The sequence below is a fragment of the Notechis scutatus genome, chromosome 2, assembly GCF_049901735.1.
Source record: "Notechis scutatus isolate UNSWTSFEM ecotype Mainland chromosome 2, rNotScu1.2, whole genome shotgun sequence".
Taxonomy (NCBI): domain Eukaryota; kingdom Metazoa; phylum Chordata; class Lepidosauria; order Squamata; family Elapidae; genus Notechis; species Notechis scutatus.
The window spans coordinates 99,464,794-99,488,903 of record NC_142010.1 but is presented as its reverse complement, the minus strand read 5'-3'; the positions used below and the strand labels follow the sequence as shown (position 1 = coordinate 99,488,903).

Below are 24,110 nucleotides of genomic sequence, written 5' to 3'. Positions count from 1 at the left end.
AATTAAGGTAGCTCTCAGCACTAGCTTTTATGTCAGCCCTGCTGAGCACTTGAGAATTTTCACTGACAAACCATGGTACTCACAAGTAGAGGTTGAAGTAAGCAGGGTTTATTTCTTCAGTTTATCTCATAACAGTCCCAAAAGGCAGCACTGGATCAATTTCAAGCAAAGCTAGTGCTGAGAGCTACTGCCTCCTAGCACCTATTATAGTTATCTTTCAACCCCACCCACTAACCTACATCTGCCTTTCCTTACCCGCACCTCCACCTTACACCTACTTTACACATAACCAAACCTATCATCTACATCTGCCCTTCCCTACATCGCCCCCACCCCGCACCTAATGCTGCCTAATCCAAACCACCACTTACACCTCCCAACACCTCGCACACACAATCAATAGTCTCAGACTATTGGTAAGCCCCATGCCAACAGTGCTCCTGCATTTTGCCGCTCCTCTCAGCACACTCCAACTATCACACCGAAACCGCCAAACAGCTGTGAGTCCATCTTTTGGGCTTCACTCAGGTTCATGCAGCCGCAGTATCGACGCTGATCAGTGTCGCTTCTATCGGTGTCGTCTTGGCTAGTGTAGGAGCTCCGCCACGAAAATGAAGAGAGAGTCGGCTAGTGATCGTTGGGACACCCTGCCTGAATGTTGGGCTCATAGATTCCATCGTGAGCCCAACAGGTAGACTCAGCCTTTCATCCTTTTGAGGTCAGTAAAAGGAGGACCCAAATTGTTGGGGACAATATGTAAATAATGCTAACGTTATATACCATCTAGAGAATATTGTAAGGCACTATGGGGTAATATATATGTTCTAAATGCTATTGCTATGGCCCTGAACCCATCAATTAGGAAATACATATAGTGTACTGACATATCTGGATATAATCTGTTGACAGTTTACCAAAAAGCCCTGAGCCGATTAATTAAAATTGGCATTTTAAACTCAGTGTACCAGGTAGCAAGTAAATACTCCTTAAAATGGCTTTCTACAACCAGGATAACTAATGATATGTGAATATTATAAGAGAAGAAACACTTGGAGAAACATTTTTCACTCTTCATGATAGACAAGGCAGAAAGAACTGTGTTCATGGGTTGTATGGGGCTTTATATATTCAACACCAGCACCTGGAATTTTATTTAGGAGACCACAAGTAACCAAACAGGTTAAAAACAAGGTAGGTTCCATGTGGTAAGAAACAATCTAGATGCCATGTTGTTACTATCTGAAACCTCCAAATTCCTTCAAGAGAAGCCCCATCTACTGTGCATCATGGTAATCTAAAACAGTTTTTTTCCAAGGCAGAAGTCATTATCATTGGGCTAGTTCTGTGACTGAAAAGGTTTATCCATTTAAAATAACAAAGTATGTTTCATGCCCAGATGAATCTAATCTAAATCTAATACCATGTTTCTCTGAAAATATGACCTGCCCTGAAAATAAGCCTGATTTTTTGGGGTGGGACTAACATACACCCTACCCCAAAATAAGCCTAGTGAAATTGGGGGGGGGGAGGGGTCATGGCCAGCACAGGAGGCAGCCCTTCCCTTCCCTTCCCCAGACACCTGATGGCTGCTCAGCCCCTTAACCATGCCCCGTGGATCAGCTGAGCCAGTGAGGGCTGGGAATTCTGACTCTTCGGGCACCTGGAGATGTTTCTAACACACTCTTGCCAGCCCTAGCTCTGCCCATGGCACCAGGAAACCTTGCAGCCAAGGGTTCCTCTCTTCCACAGCTCAACCTATGGCTATGGAGCAGGCGGTGACCACGGTTTGTGCTCCATCAGGCTTGGAGCTCAGGCATTGCTCAGGCTGCTGCTACGATGAGGCAGAAAGCCATGTGGCCCATAGGAATCGGCTCCCCCACCTCTCCCCGAGTGCTGCTGCTTGAGAAAAGGATGAAAAGAGAGACAAGATTGTGGGAAGTGCATGCTTAAGGTACAAGCAAAGCACAGCCTGTCCCTTTCAAGCCATCAAATGTCTGTGTGTGTGTGAGAGAGAGAGAATGAGAGAACGAGAGAGAAAGAAACAGTGGAGGGGAATAACAAGAATGGCAGGCAATGCTGTTTGAAAGGGTTTCCTCTCTGCCATTTCTCTCTCCCTCCCCCCCTCTCCTTCCCTCCCTCTCTCTCTCCCCCTCCCTCCCTTCCTCTTTCTCTCCTGGCAGAACATAAACCATGGTCGTTATCTGCTGCATAGCCACAAGGTGAGCTGCAGAAGAGAGGGGTCCTTGGCTGCAAGGTTGCCTGGTGCCAGGGGCAGGGCTAGGGCTGGCAAGTGTGCTGGAAACATCTCCAGGCACCCGAAGAGACAGAACTCCCAGGCCTCACTGGCTCAGCTGATCTGCAGGCCGTAGTTAAGGGGCTGAGCAGTCATGAGATGACTGTGCTTGCCACCTCCTGCACCTCAAAAAAATTAAGACCTCCCTGAAAGTAAGCCCTAGCTGTTTTTTTTTTGGGGGGGGGGGTCAAAAGAAAATAAGACCCAGTCTTATTTTCAGGGAAACACGGTAACACCCTAAACTCTATATCGACTCCCAAATGAGAAACACAAGATAATTGAGAAAACATTTAACACTAGTTCCCTGGTCAAAGAAAACATTTATTTACATTTCAATTGTATATTTCTCCAATTCTTTACTGTTTTTAGACACTTTCTGGGCATTTCCTGCAATCCAATCAAATAAATGAAAAGAAGAAATGTAATCTATATATTAGCTGGCAGAATTTTTGAACTTTCAGAATTTGTACACTTTCAGTTAGCCTAATAAAATTTTGGATTTCTCATGGTAAACCCAACTCTTTTTGCTTTATATTGAAGTACCTAAGACAATTTACATTAATTTACAGTGGAATGATTACGCTGACATTTTCAGGCCATTAGAGCAAAAGTCTTCAATGTTGCTTTCTGGAAACAATCTACCATATAAGAATGGAACTCTAGCTTCTAGTTCTCAATATTCTATTAGAAAAAAAAAGTAATTCTAAAGCCTACTCCCAGTGCAAATAACGATACAGGACAACCAGTATGGTTTAAAACGATAACCAGATTAAAACAATTTTATAATCTTCATTGAGGAATGCAGCCTTGCCCCTGAGTTCTCATGAATTTAACTTCCTTTATTATCTTCCTTTTTCAGGATTAGTTGTGAGCATATCACAATTGATCTAGATTGCACAATGCATGAAACCAAAAACCAGCAACAATGGCTGAGTTGAGAGAGCATATTGTATATTAAGATCAAATAAAATCATATTATGTTTAGTTTGATGTATATATTTCAACATGAAGCTTCCATAAAGCTCTCTACATGCTGTTTTGGTAGTGATTACCATTACGCTATACCAAACAATAATACTGATTATTATTATTTTGAGTTTTGTTGGAAATAGGGGTAGATAGTGTAGAGAACTACGTCATGGTTTTCATTTTATAACTATTTTATTTTAGGGCATGTACTTTTTGTTCCATCTGGCTTCTTTAATTTTGCTTCTTGCATTTTCAAGAAATTTACAGTGTCTCAAAGCTAGAAATGTTTAATAGGAAATGAAGATGGTGATTGCCTATAAAGTAGTTCTCATACTGGACTGAGTGGATCCCATCCCATATATTTTATATCCATAATTTGATTGTTGCCAACCTGGATTTATGAAAGAGGGTTGGATCTACTTCTGATTCAATGCATTTTGCCCAAGTCCAGTCAGGTCCAAATGAATGACTCTCCCTTTCTTCTTCCCAAAAAGAATTGATCATTTTAGAACTGTGCTTTTAGAAAGCATAGATCATATTAGGCTGATTTTCTTTATATTCCTTGCAGTCTTGCTTGGGTTAGGACATGTGGCAAAAGATTGCCTGTTAGTGCTACATTTTCTCCTTCTCCAGATGACTGAAAAGCACAACCAGTAGGAATCTGTGAAGACAATTTAAATCCAGCCTAACATGACCAACACTGTGAAGAAGGGTGTTGCTAGCATTCCCTTTTTCTGTGTAATGAGCAAAATCAATGTTCAAAATAAGTGTGATGTCTTCAGGAACAGTTTGGTCATATGCTTAGATGTGGAAAAAAATCTTCTATAGATATGTACATTCAAACATTCATTGTCTATTGGGAGAACAACCTTTCTCCAAAACCTGCATTATACAAAGCACTGGAACCAAAAGGTGTGGTAGACACACTCTTCTGATTGAAGAGGCACCTGGCTTTTCTAATAAAGGAATTGCACGTAAATTGAAGTTTTGGCAAGAAGAAGTAAGAGCCTGTCTCCCTGATAAATATTATACCTCCATTAATTCATTGCCTGGAGTTCTTTCAGTGTTGCAGCATGTTTATTAATAACATTATGCAAATCAATTCCATTTAAGATGACGCCTTGGTTAGCCTTTTGCAAAGTAAACTTTCAAGATCAGCTAAAGATATGGTATTAAGACATCAACAAGCTTTTCTAAGAGAAATCTCACAATAGCCTGTGAAGATTTGTCTTAAACATTAGAGGCTCTGGTTTAGGAACTAGCTGCAACCGTGTAAAATAAGCCCAAGTACTTCACAGTGTTAGATATAAATAGTAAGAAACTGGTCACTTTACAAGGGAAATGGGTAGCATAAAAATTTAATAAATAAAATAATAACATAAAATGAAATAAAATACTTCCTATTTGGTGCTGTGATGTTAGGCCTCAGGTTTTTTGCTTATAAGGAGGAATGACTAGGAACAAAACTAAAATAAACTTTCTTTTTATAAAAGCAGTGAAGAAATGATCTTAAGTTTATAGAAGCACTTTCATTCGAAGCATCTGCCAGGAAAATGTCAAGATAAGAAATATATAAGATGAATCCAACTGGCATTCTGTGGATCCCAGTTCATAATATTGTAGCAGTGTGTGAAAAATTCTTGTATTCCAAACAGATCCAGGATATGTGAACAGTAAAGTAGTCAAGCTATGAGAAGCACAGTTTAAATAAACCTTTAAACCTGACCTGATAGAAAAGGTGATAGAAGACTCCTGCTAAAAACAATTATAAAGGATCTCATCCATTTTACAAACTTTCAACTTTTTTCACAAGTTTTTCTTGTAGCTAATATAATTTTTTAAAGAAAAATAATGATTTGATATATTCCTTTGTCACCTGAAATTTAAAAAAACCCAAACAATTTTCTAAATTCAAGGTGTTCTGATACATCAAGGCAAGTAAGATTGATGCACCAATAGCACATATCTTCATGGAAATGTTGAAGGGCAGCAACATGGAAAATTCCAAGTGACTACCATCTGGAAGTATAGAAAGTTCTTTTTTTTAAATATATTTTTATTAATTTTCTTTTTTTACATTGTAAAACATCATGGTATCAACAACGTTCTTGGCATCTATACAGGATTTTGGTTTAAATATCATAATACATTATATTGCATTTGTCTACTACTAAATAATATCTTTAGCTATAATTACTGTTCTTATATCTTTATATAATTTTTATATAAAATTTTATTTTATTTTCTTAAGGATTGTTTCAATTAACATTTTTGTTTCACTTCTTGGGTTCTGTTTGTTAGCCATTTATGCCAATTGTTCCAAATTGTAAAGAATTCAGAGTCGTCTTTTTCTTTCAATTTCATTGTTAGCGTATTCATCTCAGCACTTTCTATTACTTTGTGTATTATTAGTTCTTCATTGGGGGTATTTGGTGTTTTCCATACCTGCGCAAAGGCTATTCTGGCAGCTGTTGTAATATGTAACACTAAGTATTTTACTTCTTTCGGTAATCTTTCTTTGATGGATTCCGGTCTGAGCTCAATCTGATAGCCAGTGATCTCTTTTAACCAATTTTTAATTTGAATCCAGTATGTCCTGGCTTCATCCACCACGTGTGATAAAATGTACCACCAACTTTTTTTGCTCTTCGAACATATGGGACTCATGTTGGAGTAGATTTTTGCCAATCTCATTGGAGCTAAATACCATCTATACAACATTTTATATATGTTTTCTTTGTATGCTGCAGATACCGTTAACTTATAATTTATGTTCCATATTTTCTCCCATTCCTCTAATTCTATAGTGTATCCAAAATTCTGTGCCCATGCAATCATAGTACTTTTGACTATTTCCTCTTCCATTTTGAAATCTAATAAATATTTATATATTTTAGTTATAAGTATTTGTTCCAGTCCCATTAATATTTTATCTAATTGGTTCTGCCCTTTGTCAAATCCAAAATCCTTTGAGTCTTTTTTATATTTATTTTGAATTTGCAAATATGGGCACCAATTGATTATAATTCCATTTTCCTTCAGTTCTTGGTTTGATTTTAATTTCCCTTGACTAGCTAATAATTCTTCATAGCTTACCATTTTCCGTAGGTCTAATCTATTTGGATGTTTTATGACTTCCATGGTTGACAACCATTGTGGGAATTCCATATAGTATTTACCTTTGATTTTTTTCCAAATTGTAATCAATGAATCTCTTATTCGGTGTTGATTGAAATAGGTATGTATATTACTTTTGTTTTCCCACATGCCAACCTATCAAGAGGTCATGTCCTTCTAATGTTAAGATTCTCTTGTCTCTTAATTTAACCCAATCCTTAATCCAGCTCAACACCGCTGCCTGGTAAAAGCTCCCATTCTGGTAGTCCAAGACCACCTTTGCTCCTATTATCTTGTAATAGTTTCATTTTAATACGTGGCCGCTTGCCCAACCAGACAAACTTGGATGTCATTTTATTTAGTTCTGTAAAAAAAGATTTCCCTAATTTAATTGGAATCATTTGGAATAGATATATTAATTCTGGTATTCATTTTCAACGTTGCTATTCTTCGTAATATAGATAGTTTCAATTTGGCCCATAATTCCAATTCTTTTCTGATTTGCTTAACCAGTTTAACATAATTGTCCTCTTTTAATGATGAACATCTGGGTGATATCCAAATTCCCAGGTATTTCACCTTTTTTTATTATTTGCAGTCCCATTATGTTTTCTAATTCTACTTTCTGTTTTGTTGTACAGATTTGACTATCATCTTAGTTTTATTTTTATTTATTTTAAATCCTTCCACTTCCGAAAGTATGGAAAGTTCTAAGTGGCACCAGGAAATAAACTAAGTGCCCCTGTCCAACTAGCCAAAATTCATCACTTGCCTTAGGGAAAGCAGTTCCCCTCTTCTAGTTCAGCTTCCTCTAATTTTGAGTTTAAGTCAGAGCCCAGAGGCAAATCTGAGTAAGGGGAAAATTATCAAAATTTGTTGCTATTGAAGAAAATATTTGTTTTACTTTTCTCTTATGTGGCAAGGAAACAGATCTTGTCTAATAGTATGGTACTCAAATATCATGTACACTATCATTTCCTAGACTTTTATCTGAAATTTAGTTCCATACTTGTGCCAACTTGCTGTTCAGATGACAAATGGTAACAAAGAAGGTTCTACCCATAGCTAAGCATCACGGAAAGCCACAGTTTGGATATTCTAACCTTGCAAAGAAACAAAGCCTTTATAGTAAATGCCCATGGAAATGCTGTCCCAACCTTACTAAAATATATAAGAAATTGGCCTATTAGCCAAAAAAGAGAATCCTGTGGCATATTTATGCTACAGAGACTGGGAGGCCTAGGAAAATATTTGGAATTTAGTGAGTTAATCTAAATTTAAAGCAGGATATGGAGTTGAAGTTAGAGATAGAAATGTTAGAGACATGGGGCAAAATTCAGATTAACACTTCTCCATTCTTTAGAAACTCAGAAAAAAGGTACAGATAGTAATAAAATTCTCTTTTCCTATTTCTAAGACCACTAATAGGGACAATAATATGGATCTGTGCCAACCTGTATAAGATTGACCACTAATAGGGACAATAATATAGATCTGTATCATGACTTCAGGGTCCATAGCTAAAGATGAAATGTTCCTCACATGGTTCAGTAGTTCACTCAGACAAATTCAAATTCAACTTCTCTTCTTGATTCTTCATAGTTTATAGGTAAAATAGGTAAATTACAACCAAACTTGGGAAAAAAAAATCTCATTTGCTATCTGTAAGGCAGCATAAGTAACCCAGTTCAAATTTTTGGTTTTGAATTCTAGTATGTTTGTAAAGTACTGTAAAGTTGTGTGAATCATCATTGACCTTATTTTGTGTGGGTGACAAAGTATGGTGGCCAAGGAAGTGAGACAAGGAATTGTAATACCAGAAGGATGAAGGAAGGAGGAGAAGGAAACTCTGAGGCTTTAAGGATATCTCTGGTGGTTGTTTTGTGGTTTGATTGTGGTGTCTGAACTGGGCTAGCGTCCCCATGCAAAATTTTAGCTTCCTCAATAGTTCTCCTTTAGGCCAAGAAATTAAGAACAGAAATTTAATAATAAACTGAATGCTAACAATAATTATATGTTAAATATTACCTTTACAATGGTTGTAAGAAAAGAAACATGATTATCAAAACTTGACAGTTCAGTAAATGATGACAGCAGCACAGGTATCATTTTTCAAAAACCAAGAGATAGGCTATTCAACGTATTACAGAAACTGTACGCATATTTTGCTCACTGTTCTGATTTTACTTAAATGTTTAAAGGTTATGACTAGCAATCTGATCAGCGATATAAAAGGGTCACTATGTATACAATAGCTGTGAAAAAACAAAACAAAACAAAAACAAAACACGTTGGGAATCATTTAGAAAGGAGGAAAAACTGAAATTGCCAAAGGTATAAACTCAATTCTTGGGTATTGTCTTTGCAATGGACACTGCATCTCTATGATACATCACATAAGTTTAATTTGGAACAGGGAAAGAAGCAGAAGAAAGCAACCTGGGTGGGCTTACTAGAAAAAATCTCACTAGATTATTTAAACCAAAGATGCATTAGTACTAAATAATATCGGATAATATTTGAAGGCTCATTAAAGTTGCTTCTGAAACCTCCCCAAAGTACATCCCAAAAGGTATTTACCTGCTGTATACTAGGCAGCCCATGCTATTGATCTCCTTGTCCAGCTTGTATCTCCGGAAGTCTTCCCAAGCATCTTTAAGAGCAGTGATGGCCATTATAACACAGACAGGCAACACAGATATTCCTGGCTCAAAGACATTGACTACTGGCACGAAATTAAGAACAACGATGGCCACAAAATATATGTTGGCAAAGCGGTGAAACTGTTCAAAAACATTTTTAGGGATAAAAGACAAGAATGTGTATCGGGTGGTCTTGATTTTGTTGCCTGTACAATGTCTGTTTGGATTTTCTTTCCACTTGGCTTCGAAGAGCAAGTTCGACAGCACAACTCGTTTAGTTTCTTCATTTCTTTTCCCTTTCCTTCTCGTCACAGATTCCACACTCTCAGTCTCTGAGACAACGCTCTGGCAGCACGGTCTTCTGAACCAATGTATATCCCGTAGGAATGTTACTGAGCACATTTCCTCAACATCTTCCTGCCCCTTCAAAGCTACACTTAAAGAATTAAAACACAAACTATTCCAGTTGGTTTATTCCAGGGAGAAGTGTCAGGCTGCATTTAATTGAGCCAACTGCTTTTGCTTGTTTTAGTCAACACCTGTTGAAACACAGAGGTGTCATCCTTCTGCAAACCAGTTTTGCTGCCATTAAAAATAGTGATCCTGGGTCCTAGTGCCTGCTTTGCTGTTGATCTGGATTTTTTTTTTCTCGGCTGTACAATGACACTGAAACTTTCTGAATAGTATAAACTAGAAGATAGAAGCTCACTGGCCTCTTATTTGAATCTTAGATATGTATGGATTATATGGCCTTTATAATTATAAATACTTGAAATTTAAAACAACAACTCCAAGCAATCACATTTCTCTGCATGAAAATTACATGCAGAGCAACTTGTTGGTACACTGTTTTCCATAATTTGTATGCCGTTCCTCAAAATGCTTGCTGTCTGCACTGTCAAAACATTATTCAAAGCAATGTCCAAAGGAATGGAGATATATTCTTTTCTGATGGAAAGAGGAGTACCTGTAGAATGGCTTCACACATTACCCTAAACCATGCTTTAATTATGGATGATTAAAGAGACCACCTGAATTGGCTGAATTTGTTGAAAGCAATAAGCTAAAACCAGGTATATTATACGATTGCTTATGTGAAATAAATCATACTTCAAATAACCATGGCATAATCCAAATCCAAATAAACGTAGCATAACAGTAAGATTGAATTTTGTGATAATCATCATAATTGATGTTTGAGGTACAATTTTTAACAGGAAATTGAATACACCAACAAAATTGCAGCAATATTATAAAGATAAAATTATCTTCTGCCACAAATTTTATTTTGATAGTTTATTGCTTACATCAATATGAGGGATGGGTTAGGGATATCAGTAATAATAAGATAATGACAACTTGTAGACTTACTTATTGTATGCCTTTGTTTTAGAAGAATTGATCTGCTGATCCAGTTTGTATCTCTTATAATCTTCAGTGCCATCCTTAACTGCTATAGCTAAAAGCACAGCAATTAAAGGTACCATTGTTATATCCCTCTGAAAAACTTCCAGTTGTGGGAACCAGTTGATGATCACCAAGAGGAGGAAATAAATGTTGGCCAACCTAAAAAGATAGAATCATTAATGGAGTTGTTACATTCATCATCTTTCTTATTGTTCTGCTGAGGCAATGAGATCAATCAATCCCTTATTTGTTCATTTGCTTTAATGGCTAAACTTAACTCTGTCCAAAAACTATGCCTATGGAATGCATTTACCATGGTTAAACCAAATTAAATTTTTGTGTTTCCATCATGCACTGAACCACACTAACCATGCAGAGTGATTTTGCATGAAATATTAGACTCAATTGAGATAAGTTACTTTGTGGCACAGTGGGAAGTCAGCTGTAGCATCTGTGTGGACAGGGTTGAAATAGGCAAGATGGTGTACAGCAGAGTTGCCAACCCCTGGGCCAAAGACTGGTATCCATCTGTGGCCTGTTAGGAACTAGAGTGCTCAAACAGTGAGCTAGTGAGCCAAATAATTATATAATTATATAATTAAATATATACACATACATACATACATACATACATACATACATACATACATACACACATACACACACATATGCATATGTATATGTATATGTATGTGTGTGTATATCCCTAACCCCCAAGTATCTGTTATTCTGTTATTTCCCTTCACAATGTGAAGAACATTCTTATGCCCAAATGAAAAACTATATGCAGATTAAAGCCATATAAATGTTGACCTACAGACTATTGACAGCCACAGGCAGAGCTTCATGGCTTCAATTTCAATTTCCCAGGCAGGTTTTGGGATGGTTTTCAATTATTTTGGATGATCCACTCCACCAGAGAAAATGTATAGCTGCTTTGTCATGACCCAGTTGCTATGACCGGGCTGCTCAAGACTAGTCTATAATTTCACAGGTCAGATGAATTTAATTAAAGCTTCTTCTGAAGGGTGCTTAGAATAGCTTCCTGAGGATCTGGACCATCTAGTTACTTAAAGAAGTGTTATTTATAGCTCCCAAATGAATCACCAAGCCTCTCCCAACACACTGGAATTAGGCAATGTCTAACACACATCACAATCTATTGTTCAAATAGCCCGAGAAAAGATTGCGTAGTATCTCATGTCATACTAAATGAGCTGCTCTTTAAAATGCTATTGGACTGTCCCTTATTATTCATTTTATAAATCATCGCCCATATCTAAATATGGAATTCAGTGTTGCTTGTGTGACTTCCTGTTGCACAAAGGGACTTGGATTCAATCCTTCCCTTCCGCAGTCTTCCCCATGAGATATGGATTTTCTTCTGACTTTCTTTAAACAAATGTTAGAGTGTGTGTATGTGTGTATGGAGGGGGGAGAAGGTGAATTTTCCTCACACATCCACAGATGATGCCAAAGAGGAGTATTAGATTCCACTCTAATACACTGAACAGAACAGAATAACAGAGTTGGAAGGGACCTCCAATCCCCTGCTAAACAGGAAGCCCTATACCACAGGGGTCCCCAACCGCCGGTCCGCGGACCGATACCGGTCCGCTGGACCGATACCGTTCGCGGAACAACTCTTACCGGGCCGCTGGTTGCTGGCGGCGCCATCTTTTTGGTAAAAAGTGCTTCGGTGAGCTTTTCCGGGTAGAAAGCTCACGGAAGCACTTTTTCATCAAAAAGATGGCGGCGTAGCGCCTCGATGAGCTTTCGGGTAGAAAGCCATTTCTACCAGAAAAAGCTCACGAAGCGCTGCGCCGCCATCTTTTTGACGAAAAAGTGCTTCCGTTGAGGTCAACGGAAGCACTTTTTCGTCAAAAGATGGCGGTGCCCAGTTGATGCCGGTACCGGGCCGTGGCGCCAGCTGATGCCGGTACCGGGCCGCGGCATCAAAAAGGTTGGGGATCCCTGCTATACCATGTCAGACAAATATTGTCCATTCTCTTCTTAAAAACCTCCAGTGATGAAGCACCTACCATGTCTGGAGGCAATTCGTTCTACTGATTAATTATTCTGTCAGGAACTTTCTCCTTTGACTTAAGTTGGTTCTTTCCTTGATAGGTTTCCATCCATCACTTCTTGTCCTGCCTTCAGGTGCTTTGGAAAATAGATTGATCCCATCTTCCTTGTGGCAGTCCCTCAAATATTGGAACACTGCTATCATGTCACCCTTAGTACTTCTTTTCATTAAACTACACCCAGCCAATTCCTGCAAACATTCTTCATACGTTCTAGCCTCTAGTCCTCTAATCACCTTTGTTGCTCTTCTCTGCACTCTTTCTAATATACAGTATTTATACACTGTATAAATAATTCCCACTTTTAGTTCATTGAATATCAGATGTCAATCAGATCTATAATAGAGAGACTTTGAATAGATCAAAATCTAGCTTAAATCTTTCAAGGTTTCGGCATTGTCACTTAAAATCTCATAACATTTTGGTTATTTTTAAATTTTATTTTATTGTAATTTTTGGTGCTATGTAGGAAAATCATATACATCAGTGTTTCTATATCTTGGCATGCTGACTGAGTTGAAATCCACATGTTTTAAACTTATCAAGGTTGTGAAACACTGGTGAATATTATTGTGTGTGCCAATGCTGTGTTGCCTGTTCCTGACTTATATAATGGAAAACATTTGATGACAATCCAAAGGAGGAGCTTGAAATCTGCAATAACATTCTGATTCTTACCTCTCTAAAGGCATGATATGCTTTTTTGTATGACTCTTTTTTTTGAATACTTTTCTTCCATTTACTGAAAACAGATATAAAATTAACCATTATTGTGGTTTTCTTATGGTGCATTTTCATACCTGTGAAATGGTGCATTTTCATACCTGTGAAATTGTTCAAAGAGATTTTGGGGTACAAAGGTCAGCAAAGTATATTTTGTGGTTCGTATCCCATTTTTGCAATATGTCTTCAGGACTCTTTCCAACTCCTTTTGAAATCTAGCATTACTAGGAAAGACAATCCTCCATCTGTCCCAGTTGTGTTTCTGGTTCTGCCTCGGTTTGTCAGAGGATAAGAGAGGGGTTGATTCCAGCTGTGAACTTTCTTCTTTTGGCCATTGCCAATGGTACGTAGTTGAGTCAACTGGTAAAGTCATGGTCACAGATAGGGGATGTCTGAAACACAAATGCAGAACAGGAGCTGAAAAACAATTCTAGCCTGGAAGTGAATGCATTTCTTATTAGTGTCCGAATTCACATGGCACCTGCTGCATGAAAGGCTACCCTGTCCAAGAAAAATGCTTCCCAAGAAACAAAAGAGGAACACATGGCTAACTAGGCAGGAAATGATGAAAGGCACACAGAATTACTTGCAACCTTCATAACTAAATGATTTATAGAGCAAACAAACACAGTGAACTATGTCATAGCAGATACTGACATTTGACAACCTAAGGGGAAATCCCACCTGGCTTGCTGTGTGCAATGAACATGTAGAGAAATTTCTATCTGAATGAAGCTCTGCTCTCTTTGCCTCCTTGTTGTTCGAAGAAAGGAGCGAGGTTGGTGGCGGGGCAGAGAATATAGGAAAAAGCAAAAACAGAGAGAAATATAATCTGATATTCATTTTTGTCCTTATTGTTAGAAAAACCCTTTGTGATAAGAAAGGGTTAAACAGTTGCTTAGAAGATCATTTCCCTGGAGGGGAAAAATTAAAAGCAAGGATAATTACAACTTACTACACACACCTGGGCCTTGTAAGCAGCAAGTACATCCCATAGTCACACAGAGTGTGCTCATCTATTATTTTAAATCCAACCCACTCCTGAATACTCAGTATTTCAGTTTCAACTCTCTACAACAGATGAAAACATAGACAGTCAATGGTTTAAACCTCTAACCAAAGCCCTAATGATACCTCAGCAGCTTTCTTGTTAATTTTTAAACCCTGATGCAATCAGGACACATGGCAGACATTTGGAATTTGGAAGCCTGGAAACATAATCTCTGAGTTGTGGTGTAACCTTTTACCACTAAAGCCAGCATTTTAGGCAGCCTCTAACTCTTTCACTTTTGTATAAAATGTGTATCTCATTTGAAATTGATACTGTCCTGGAAACCTATAGTTTGTAGAGATCTTTATATTTTCTTTGTATTTTCATTCAAAGACCAGCTGTTTCTCTCATCCGTTTCTATTTTACTAGTGTAAGAACTGAGTTTTGGATACAAAAGGACTGAGAAGGATTGCTATGAGTTGGAGAAAAGTAATCAGCCACAGGTTTTTTTCATCTCTTGAAATGTACTTCGTCTTTTTGATTAAAAAGCATTTGGAAAAGCAAATTAAAACAACACACAATTTAAAATATAGAGTGCATTTTACACCAGGATAAAGAGAACAAAATGAAATGTAGATGTCTGAAACTTTTAAAATATTAACCAGAAGGGTAATAAAATCAGTTAAATCCAGAAGAGCCAGTCTGGTGCAAAGGTTAAGGCACCAGGCTAGAAAAAAGGGATCCATGAGAGAATCTAGTCCTGACTTAGGCAAAAAGCCAGCGGGAGATCTGGAGTCAGTGACATATTCTCAGCCCCATGAAGGAGGCAAAGGCAACTGCTTTTGAAAAACTTTACCAATCTGACTTCAGGGTTTGTCCAGGCAGTTATTAGTAGTCAACATCCAGTTGAAGGCATCCCTTCCTCCTGGAACGTTTTCAGCATTGCCTTAAAACAGGAAACTGACACTAGAAGAATTTATTGGGTTAAGAATTCTACAAATGTTGCAGAGGCCACTGAAAAGCCCCTTTCTTGTATATACAAAATTGGTTTTAGCTGTTTTTTTTCCCTCATACGTGGGAGATTCCTGCAAGAGCAGATAGCTTTTTAGTTATCAAGATGCAGAAGAGGGGAGATTGAAACAATTCCTTTTAATCTGAACTTGTTGATTCTGATTTTTCTGTCCCAGGTAACAGACATTGCCTGATTTTAGAAGACAGTGTCAATTCTTCATTGTCTTTTCTTCAAGATAAATGTATCCAATTCCTTTGTGTCACTTGATGTCCCAATGTCTTATCATCTTTGTCAATCTCATACTGCATTTTTTTGATACAGAATCCTTAAATGATGGTTGAAAGAGTAGTTCAGGTGACAGTTGAACAAAGCAAGAAAAGCGATACTATTGCTACTTGCAATCTGGATAGAATACTTTTCCTGCCAGAACCTAGATGCTTCAATCCTTAATAGCAGCCTATAACCAAGTAAATTATAGTCATGCATAAAGTCTCATTAATCAGACTTAATGCCAAGTAAAAGAAAATTAAAGAATATTGGGAATTAAATTAGATATATTTCAGCCTTCAGAATAACAGAATAACACAGTCTTCTAGTCTAACCAGTTTCCTAGGCAGGAAGCCCTATACTATTTCAGACAAATGGTTGTCCAATATCTTCTAAAAAACTTCCAGTGTTGAAGCACCCAAAACTTCATTTATTAGTGGGTACATTAAGGTGTGGATCTCTGTGAGTTATTCATCACTTTTCTCATAAAATCCCTAATAGATGGAAAAGACTTAAAAGAAAAGGCTAAAATGCCCATTGGCTTTTCATGTCTTAGGTTTTGAAAAACTCCTCTTTTTTTAAAACTCAGAACCGCTTTGTGCTGGAACTGTGTTTTGCCCATTTTTGAAACTTTTATTTATTTATAAAACACATTGCTATCTTGACATAACCAGAAAAACTTTTGGCAGCTTACAGAGAATTTAATTGTCATCCCATTTCTAACTCATGGGTTGCTTATGGTTTGTGAAGACACTTAGTGGCTTTTTATATATACAGCTGTAAAGCCAGAAATCCACTAGTCTATAATTGTGCATCTGCTTTTCCTACCTAAATGCAGAATCCCAGCTATTTAGGATGAAATTTAGTTTGTTAATTGGAAGGTACAAACAAATTTAAAAAAAAAGATGGATATCACTTTTATGCTATGCTTCTGAGCATTTGCAGCTTCTAAGTCATTCTGCACAAAACTATTGGTTTTTTTTTTTTTTTTTTAAATGCAATAACAGATTAAAGTAGAAATGAGAAAAATAGATTTCTCCTGTTGCTTCTCCTAGGTATTTAGCATTCAGAGGCATGCTGATTCAAAATATTAAGATTCATTTTAATAGTCAGAAAAGTCAATTGATATTTTTGATGGTATCAAGATCAGAAATATCTAGAAATTGTTTCTCAAAATAAATTCCTGGATAAAATTGACTCTTGGTTTCATCCATCAGGCAATTCTGCTTTTGCACTGCTTTAAAATTCTTGTTTGCTTCTATTTCTTCCTCCGTGCCTCGGTGAATAATCAAAATGTGGTGGTGATAAAAGCTGAAAAAGATTTATTATTATAAAATTTCTTCCTCTAAGAAAGATGGGTGAACATTTAGATGACTTTTTTTTCACTTGGGAAGATGTAATAAGTAAGTCTATTAGTAGCATTGGGAACAGCTGTTTAAATCAAAGTCTGCTAGAGCATTTAATGATATATTAAGTATTAAGTAGATGGTGTCCACGGGAACACAATATAAGTATAATATTTTTAAAAAGATATATTCTGGAGAGGTATTTAAACTTTAAAAGGCATGTATTTTGCACTATGCAAAATGCTTTGCAAAATTTGTTTATTTACTGAATTTAGGCTTCTTTCTTTCAGTTAAATACAGGGAAGGTGCTACCTGCATGTGGAAGTCAATGTGGAAGAGGACCTTGTAGCCAAAATTCAGCCAGTTGGAGGGAATACTGGAATTAACATGCTCTGTCCTGGCAAATGCTTGATCACGAAAGCCACATCATTTCTATCTTAGCTTATGTCAAGATTGACAAATGCCACACAAAATTCAGATGGAAATAATCTGTTCCCAAACAAACTTGCAGAAAGAAGCAGCGATGGATGCACAGCACACATTTTGAATAAATCTAGTAGGCAATAGATTTGATACTGAGATTATTTTTATTTTATATTTGTATTTTTTATAAAAATAAGTAAGAGCTGTGGTGGTTCAGCGGTTAGAATGCAGTACTTCAGACTGCCAGGAATTTGATTCTAACCGGCTCAAGCTTGTTGGGGGCAATATGCTGATTTTGCACTATGGAGCGCTATATATGTCTAAGTGCTAGTTCTATTATTTATTTGCATGCCACCATCATTATTTTTACAAATAACTCAAGGCGGTGAACCTATCCAACACACCTTCTTTTTTCTATTTTTCCCACAACAACCACCTGTGAGGTAGGTAGGCCCATAGTCACCCAGCTGGCTTTCCTGGCTAAAGCGGCACAGTTTCCTTCTTTCTAGCTTGGTGCCTTAAGCACTAGACCATTTGTTGCTACTTTCATACATACAGTATTTGAACTGAGAGGTGCTGTGAATTTATTGATACCAGTCTCTTGCTTTCTCATAGCAAGACCTGATGGCTGTTATAGTTTCCTGGCATTATCACGATGTTTCTTACCATAACTGAGGGGACTTCAAGGTTTTATAAGTTACTATTTACTTTTTACATTTCTGTGATTCCTTTTCCCTTCCATCTGAGGAAATATAAACAAAATTCACATGGTGGGTCTATTTCAAGTATGGAAATGCTCTAAGTGGCTTTAAAAAGAGATTCAAATATTTCAGAAATCACTCAATCTTTATTTGAAATGTTTCTGTGATATTAAAATACAAACCAGCAAGCAGAGGCAGACACAAAGAAAAAAAAAACATAGCAAGGTACAAGTAGTCCTTGACTTACAACCATTTGTTCAATAACTGTTCAAAGTCATGACTGTGCTGAAAAATGTGACTTATGACTTATGACCATCATAATGTTCCTGCAGCCACGTTGCTTGGCAACCAGCAGGTATTTCCAATGGTTGCAGCATCCAGAGGTCACATGATCCCCAGGGGACTTCCAACAAGCAATGTCAATGGGTGAAACTGGATTCACTTGATGAACATGTGATTTACTTAATGGCTGCAGTGATTCATTTAACGATCACAGCAAAAAGGTGGTAAAACCAAGCATTGAATTTCACTCAGAATTGCTAAATAATGCAGTTGTCTTTGTATTCTCATGATAAAAATGTAGAATCATTCTTCTCACTAGTGGGAAAGCACGAGGGCAAGACAGGAAAAACTTAGCTCTTCGTTATTCAAAAGCATTTTATTCATACAGTACAATTTCAGGTCTACTTTTTACACATTTTTTTCTTTTTTGAAGGCCAATCACTCTGAGAAGCAAGTAATGTTCTGAGGAGTGTGCATGGACACACCCAAAGAAAGAAGACAAGACAGAGCGGTGAAAATAAATGATTATATAATTATAACAGGATACAATTTTGAAACAGTTCTTTAGCCTCCTTTATTTTTGTTCCATTTTTTTGTATGCCATTCCTGATTTGGGTTTAGGCATAAAATAAAATAATTCTTTTGCACCTTACTCTATTTGCGGCTGAGGTATCTACTGTGGTATAATAATAGTAGTAATTTTTTTTGAAGATTAGATTATATCTTGGTTTGGTCCTGTTTGAAGTAAAATCTATTTTTAATAAACCTGTATTTGTAGAATGAAATCAAATCTCTCTTCTATAAACTATTTTGGTAATAATTCAGTCAACTGCCATTTGATAAACCAGTGTTTGTAAAATGAAATCAGTCTCACTTTGATAAATCAACATCTATTGAATTAAATGAATAAACCACTTTTATTAAAAAAAGTAAACACATGCAATCAGTTTCTCTTTCAACCAGTTTGTTCAAGTCATTACAGCAGCTCTAATGAATATCAAAATCCAGAAACTGCAGTGTGCTGCCTCCATTCTTTCTGACTCCTATGATATGTGTCCTCTTTTTACTGCCAGAAGAATGTTCCATCCATCTTATCCAAAATATCACAAAATTTCTGGCATTGATTTATTTTCTTTAAAATTGGGAGGCAAGTACAGTTTCCACAAATGCAATAATCATATTATTATAGGAATCAGAAACAATTGGGCAGTGCATTGCATTCCCCCACTGCAATTTTTTATCCAAAATGTCTGAGCTTTAGTTTAATTTTGATGTTTTCATAGACCTGTCTATTTTTACTTCATGTGGTGTGCTGAATTATTTGTCCTTGTGGTCTGAGGCATTTTCAACATTTCCCCCACCCCCAGTGTTACAAATCAAACATTTTTCTGAGTTTATCCTTTCTGATGATTAGTTTTTTTAGCCAGACAGGATGTTATAACTGAGAAAATCATAGGTTCAACAATGTCAGTATGATGTTTCTGTACTTTAATAGTCTTCAAATGTCTGAATTCTAAGATTGAAACATTCTATTTAGTTGGATTGACCATGTTGAACTGGCCAATAATCAGGTAAGTTGCTGGTTTCTTAACTTCATAGAAATTAAACAGCTAGAAATTTGGAACATGGTCTCTAAGGTCCAAAAGCAATTTAAATTACACAATTTTGCTAAGAAACTCACTCAACTAACCTTGTTCCAAATTTGTTTTCACCACATGTTTATTTTGCCAAAAGTACTCCAAAGTATCCATTACAAGACACACATAGTTATTACTACAGGTTTTTCAATGAATATAATACAGAGACAAAGAAATTCTGCTCTTAGATTATAACACAGTTATGTAAGGTAGAGAAAGAAACTGAAATTCTGGAGAACTGGTAGCGGAAATTTTTAGTAAAATAATAAATACAAAAACAACAGGTATAAAATTACGAAAGTCCACATTAAAAGATATTTATTAATCAAATTTGTATAGCCGCCCATCTCACAAAAACAGACTCTATATACATTGTACACACCCAAACACACATTATATATAACCACTTTTTCCTATATTCTACTTCAATCTTAGACAATAAGATGCCTCCAGAAAATGCAGAAACAGACTGATATACAACAGATTTTAACAAGTATACAATGCGGTTGAAATGAAATGTTCAATCCTGAAGAAATCTGTGTATATTCTTAAGCATGTTCCAGATATGAGAACCACTTATTTGATTTCTTATTTTTTTTTTAAAAGTCAAAGACTAAACTTTATATGCAAGCTGTTCTTTAGCATATTCCACTTAACAAATAATTACACCAATAGGTTTACTTTCAGCTTTCCCTTTCTGTATACATAGCTTTTAGTAAGATGACCCTAGAGGGCTGCTTATCCAGCTGTAAGGCAGTGGTGGGATTCAATTTTTTTTACTACCAGTTCTGTGGCCGTGGCTTGGTGGGCGTGGCAGGGGAAGGATACTGTAAAATCTCCAATCAGAGGTGGTATTTGCCGGTTCTCTGAAGTACTCAAAATTTCCGCTAGCGGTTCTCTAGAACTGGTCAGAACCTGCTGAATACCACCTCTGCTGTAAGGGTACTTTCTCCTTTCATTTCTCATCAGCATTCACATTAGTGCTTTTGGCTAATAGTCAAGTGCCAGCTTCCAGATACATAGTTAAAAACTATCAGTGGTGCCAGCTGAAACAAACCTTTCAACTGGAGACACTTGGAACCAGTAGTTTTTCACACATCACAGGGCATCTGAAACCTTCAACTCAAGCTGGTTTTCCCCAGCTGTGTGCAGAAATCAAGAGCACTACCACTAATCTATAATTGTGGTAAATTGCCACAATTCAACTTGTTAGATTTGTTTACCCAGGCGGTCTTTCATCATATACAAATGTATGGTTCTACAATTTCCAAAAGTGCATCTTGAGGGACTGAACTAGAGAAGGAGTACCAATATATGGTCCTTCAAAAGCTTATTTTGACATAAAGGATTGTCTATATATAGAAAATAGAATGCGATTGTGTGCCTGTAGGAGATTTTGCTGTTACATTTCTAGTTTTGGCCTTATACTTGTATTCACTAGGAATAAGAACTATCTGGGTGTTGGCAACTGAGAATTAGCTAGAAGGTTTGGAATCAGAATTGAAGGTGCTTCATTCAGCTTCTGATTTTTTTCTGGGGTGATCTTTGCCACTAGATCTAAAGCAGACAATCTGTCTATAGTCAAGACTCATACTTCAAAAAGAAAAACAGCCTCTGAGAGCTGTCAGGACTATGATGTTAATATCAAAACAGAGTAGGCACAGCTAAAATTTCCAGACATTTTTTGCATTTGGGAAAGTTGTGTTTGAGGTGTTTACAGACTCAATACACTGATTTTAGGAATCAAATCCATTAAAAAAAAAAAGCCATGAAAATTTTCTACCAAATGCGGTGGCCCAATCTTGGATTTGCAAAGATGGAGCTGGAATGTTACAGATTCAGATATTTGAGAAGTGAGAAAGACACATGTAATTGGTGTGAGAGGAACGCACTCTACTGCACATATATACTACTGAAACTGTGAGAGTCATTGCAGGAAATAATATTTTTATGTTTGCAAGATGTTATCAGCCTGGCTGACCTTGACTGATCTTGAAAAAGCTAAACAGGATTAGTAGTTGGAGAGAAAACCACAGGAAATATCATGCAGGTACAATGACTTATGAAACTGAAAAAATAAATCTTACAGGGAACAACAAACCCAGTGGTGGGATTCAATTTTTTTTACTACCGGTTCTGTGGGCGTGGCTTGGTGGGCCTGGCAGGGGAAGGATACTGTAAAATCTCTTGTCAGAGGTGGTATTTGCTGGTTCTCCAAACTACTCAAAATTTCCGCTACCGGTTCTCCAGAACTGGTCAGAATCTGATGAATAGCACCTCTGAGCAAACCACATTCATATTGTTATCAAAAACAACCTGAAGGTATCTATGTACTCGGCAGGAAGTGAGCTTTATTCGAAGGAGACTATACACATATCTGAAATGTTTATCCAGTCTAAAAATATTATTCATTAATGCATCATTGATGAATCTTTCAGTCTTCATTATATCTACCACAATAATAAGCAGAAATACACAAATAACAAACAAACAAGAAAATAATCAACATGACATATAAATATTATTTTAAAGAGGAATTTTGAAATTTTTGGGATCCTGATAATTTTCTCTCTTTTGCCAACTAGAAAATTAATTTCTGTCTGTCAAACAATTAAAATAGCTCCAAATTTAAAAATGTCCAACCAAATAAAACAGTTTCACATATTGGGGCTGAATAAAGACTGGGGTGGGGGTGGGGAGGAGAGGAGAAAGATTTACAAAGCAAATTATGGAGCAGGATCTCAAAGGAGGGGGAGAAGATATTGCTGCATCTTCCTTCTCAACTTCTGAACTTAGTGGCTATAGCTGCTATTGCTTCTTTGCATGATGTGTCCATTGTATGAAAATATTGCCATTTGAGCTTATATGAAAAGCTTAGGCTTGGTTTCCTCTAATGTCAAAGATATGTTTGTTGGTCAGTTGGTGGTATTCCACTCTGGAAGTGACAAGTGAAAGTTACAGTGCTTATTGTCTACTAAACTGAGATATTGGGTCAACAGGACTTTTTTATTATGAAGTTTCACAAAATAAAGATAACTATCTTAAATCTTAGGTTTCTGCCTTGTTTGTTCTTAGGCAATTTTCTACATGCTCAAACTTTTAACTTACAATTAGTTTTATTTATTTACTTATTGATTTAATTTTTATGCCACCCATCTTCCCTCCAAGGTGACTTTGGGTGGCTTATTATTCTTTAACTTACAGTTATATCACAGAAGTGAGTACACCCCCTCACATTTTGTAAATATTTGAGTATATCTTTTCATGTGACAACACTGAAGAAATGACACTTGGCTACAATCTAAAGTAGTGAATATACAGCTTGTATAATAGTGTACATGTGTTGTCCCCTCAAAATAACGCAACACACAGCCATTAATGTCTAAACTGCTGGCAACAAAAGTGAGTACCTTATAGCTTAGGCCCATGATGACGAACCTATGTCATGCATGCCGGAAGTGGCATGCAGAGCCATTTCTCATGGCACACGAGCGTTGCCTGGAACAGATTCATTGCGTATGCGCGTGCTCCTTCCGCCAGCCAGCTGTTGGGTATCTGCTGTGCATGTGTGGGGAGCAGGGTGCGTGTGGGAGACGTGCATGAATGCGCAGGGGGCATGCACAAAGGCATGCGACATGGGTTGTATGTGCATGCGCAGAGGCATGCAGTGTATGCAAGGGGTGTTGCGCATGCATGCAGGGGGGCAGGGGGATGTCACACGCACACTGCATTATGCAAAGGTTAGCCATCACTGGCCTAGGCTATCTTTATGTAGAGCAACAATTCATTTTTTCAGATCTTCAGAGAGTTCATTGCCATAAGGTGCCATGTTGAACTTCCAGTGACCAATATGAGAGAGTATGAGCGATAGCACCAAATTTAACACACCTGCTCCCTCTTCACACCTGAGATCTTGTAATACTAACGAGTCACATGATACCAGGGAGGGAAAAACAGTTACTTGGACCCAGTGGTGGGATTCAAATTTTTTTACTACTGGTTCTATGGGCGTGGCTTGGTGTGTGTGGCAGGGGAAGGATAATGTAAAATCTCCAGTCAGAGGTGGTATTTGCTGGTTCACTGAACTACTCAAAATTTCTGCTACTGGTTCTCCAGAACTGGTCGGAACCTGCTGAATATTACCTCTGCTTGGGCCCCATTTGGACATTATCACTTAGTGGTGTACTCACTTTTGTTGCCAGCAGTTTAGACATTA

The 24,110-nt window shown here is 37.2% G+C and overlaps 1 protein-coding gene across 1 annotated transcript in view; it reads right to left on the bottom strand.

The window, feature by feature from the left end:
* ATP10B (ATPase phospholipid transporting 10B (putative)) overlaps nt 1-24,110 on the bottom strand; it is a 139,697-nt gene that overhangs the window by 62,274 nt on the left and 53,313 nt on the right. The window contains exons 2-3 of the mRNA XM_087954181.1: nt 13,337-13,627; nt 10,393-10,587 (exon numbers count right to left, since the gene is read on the bottom strand). Coding sequence (XP_087810307.1) covers nt 10,393-10,587; nt 13,337-13,608 — 467 coding nt within the window. The 5' untranslated portion in view covers nt 13,609-13,627. The remainder of the gene's footprint in view (nt 1-10,392; nt 10,588-13,336; nt 13,628-24,110) is intronic.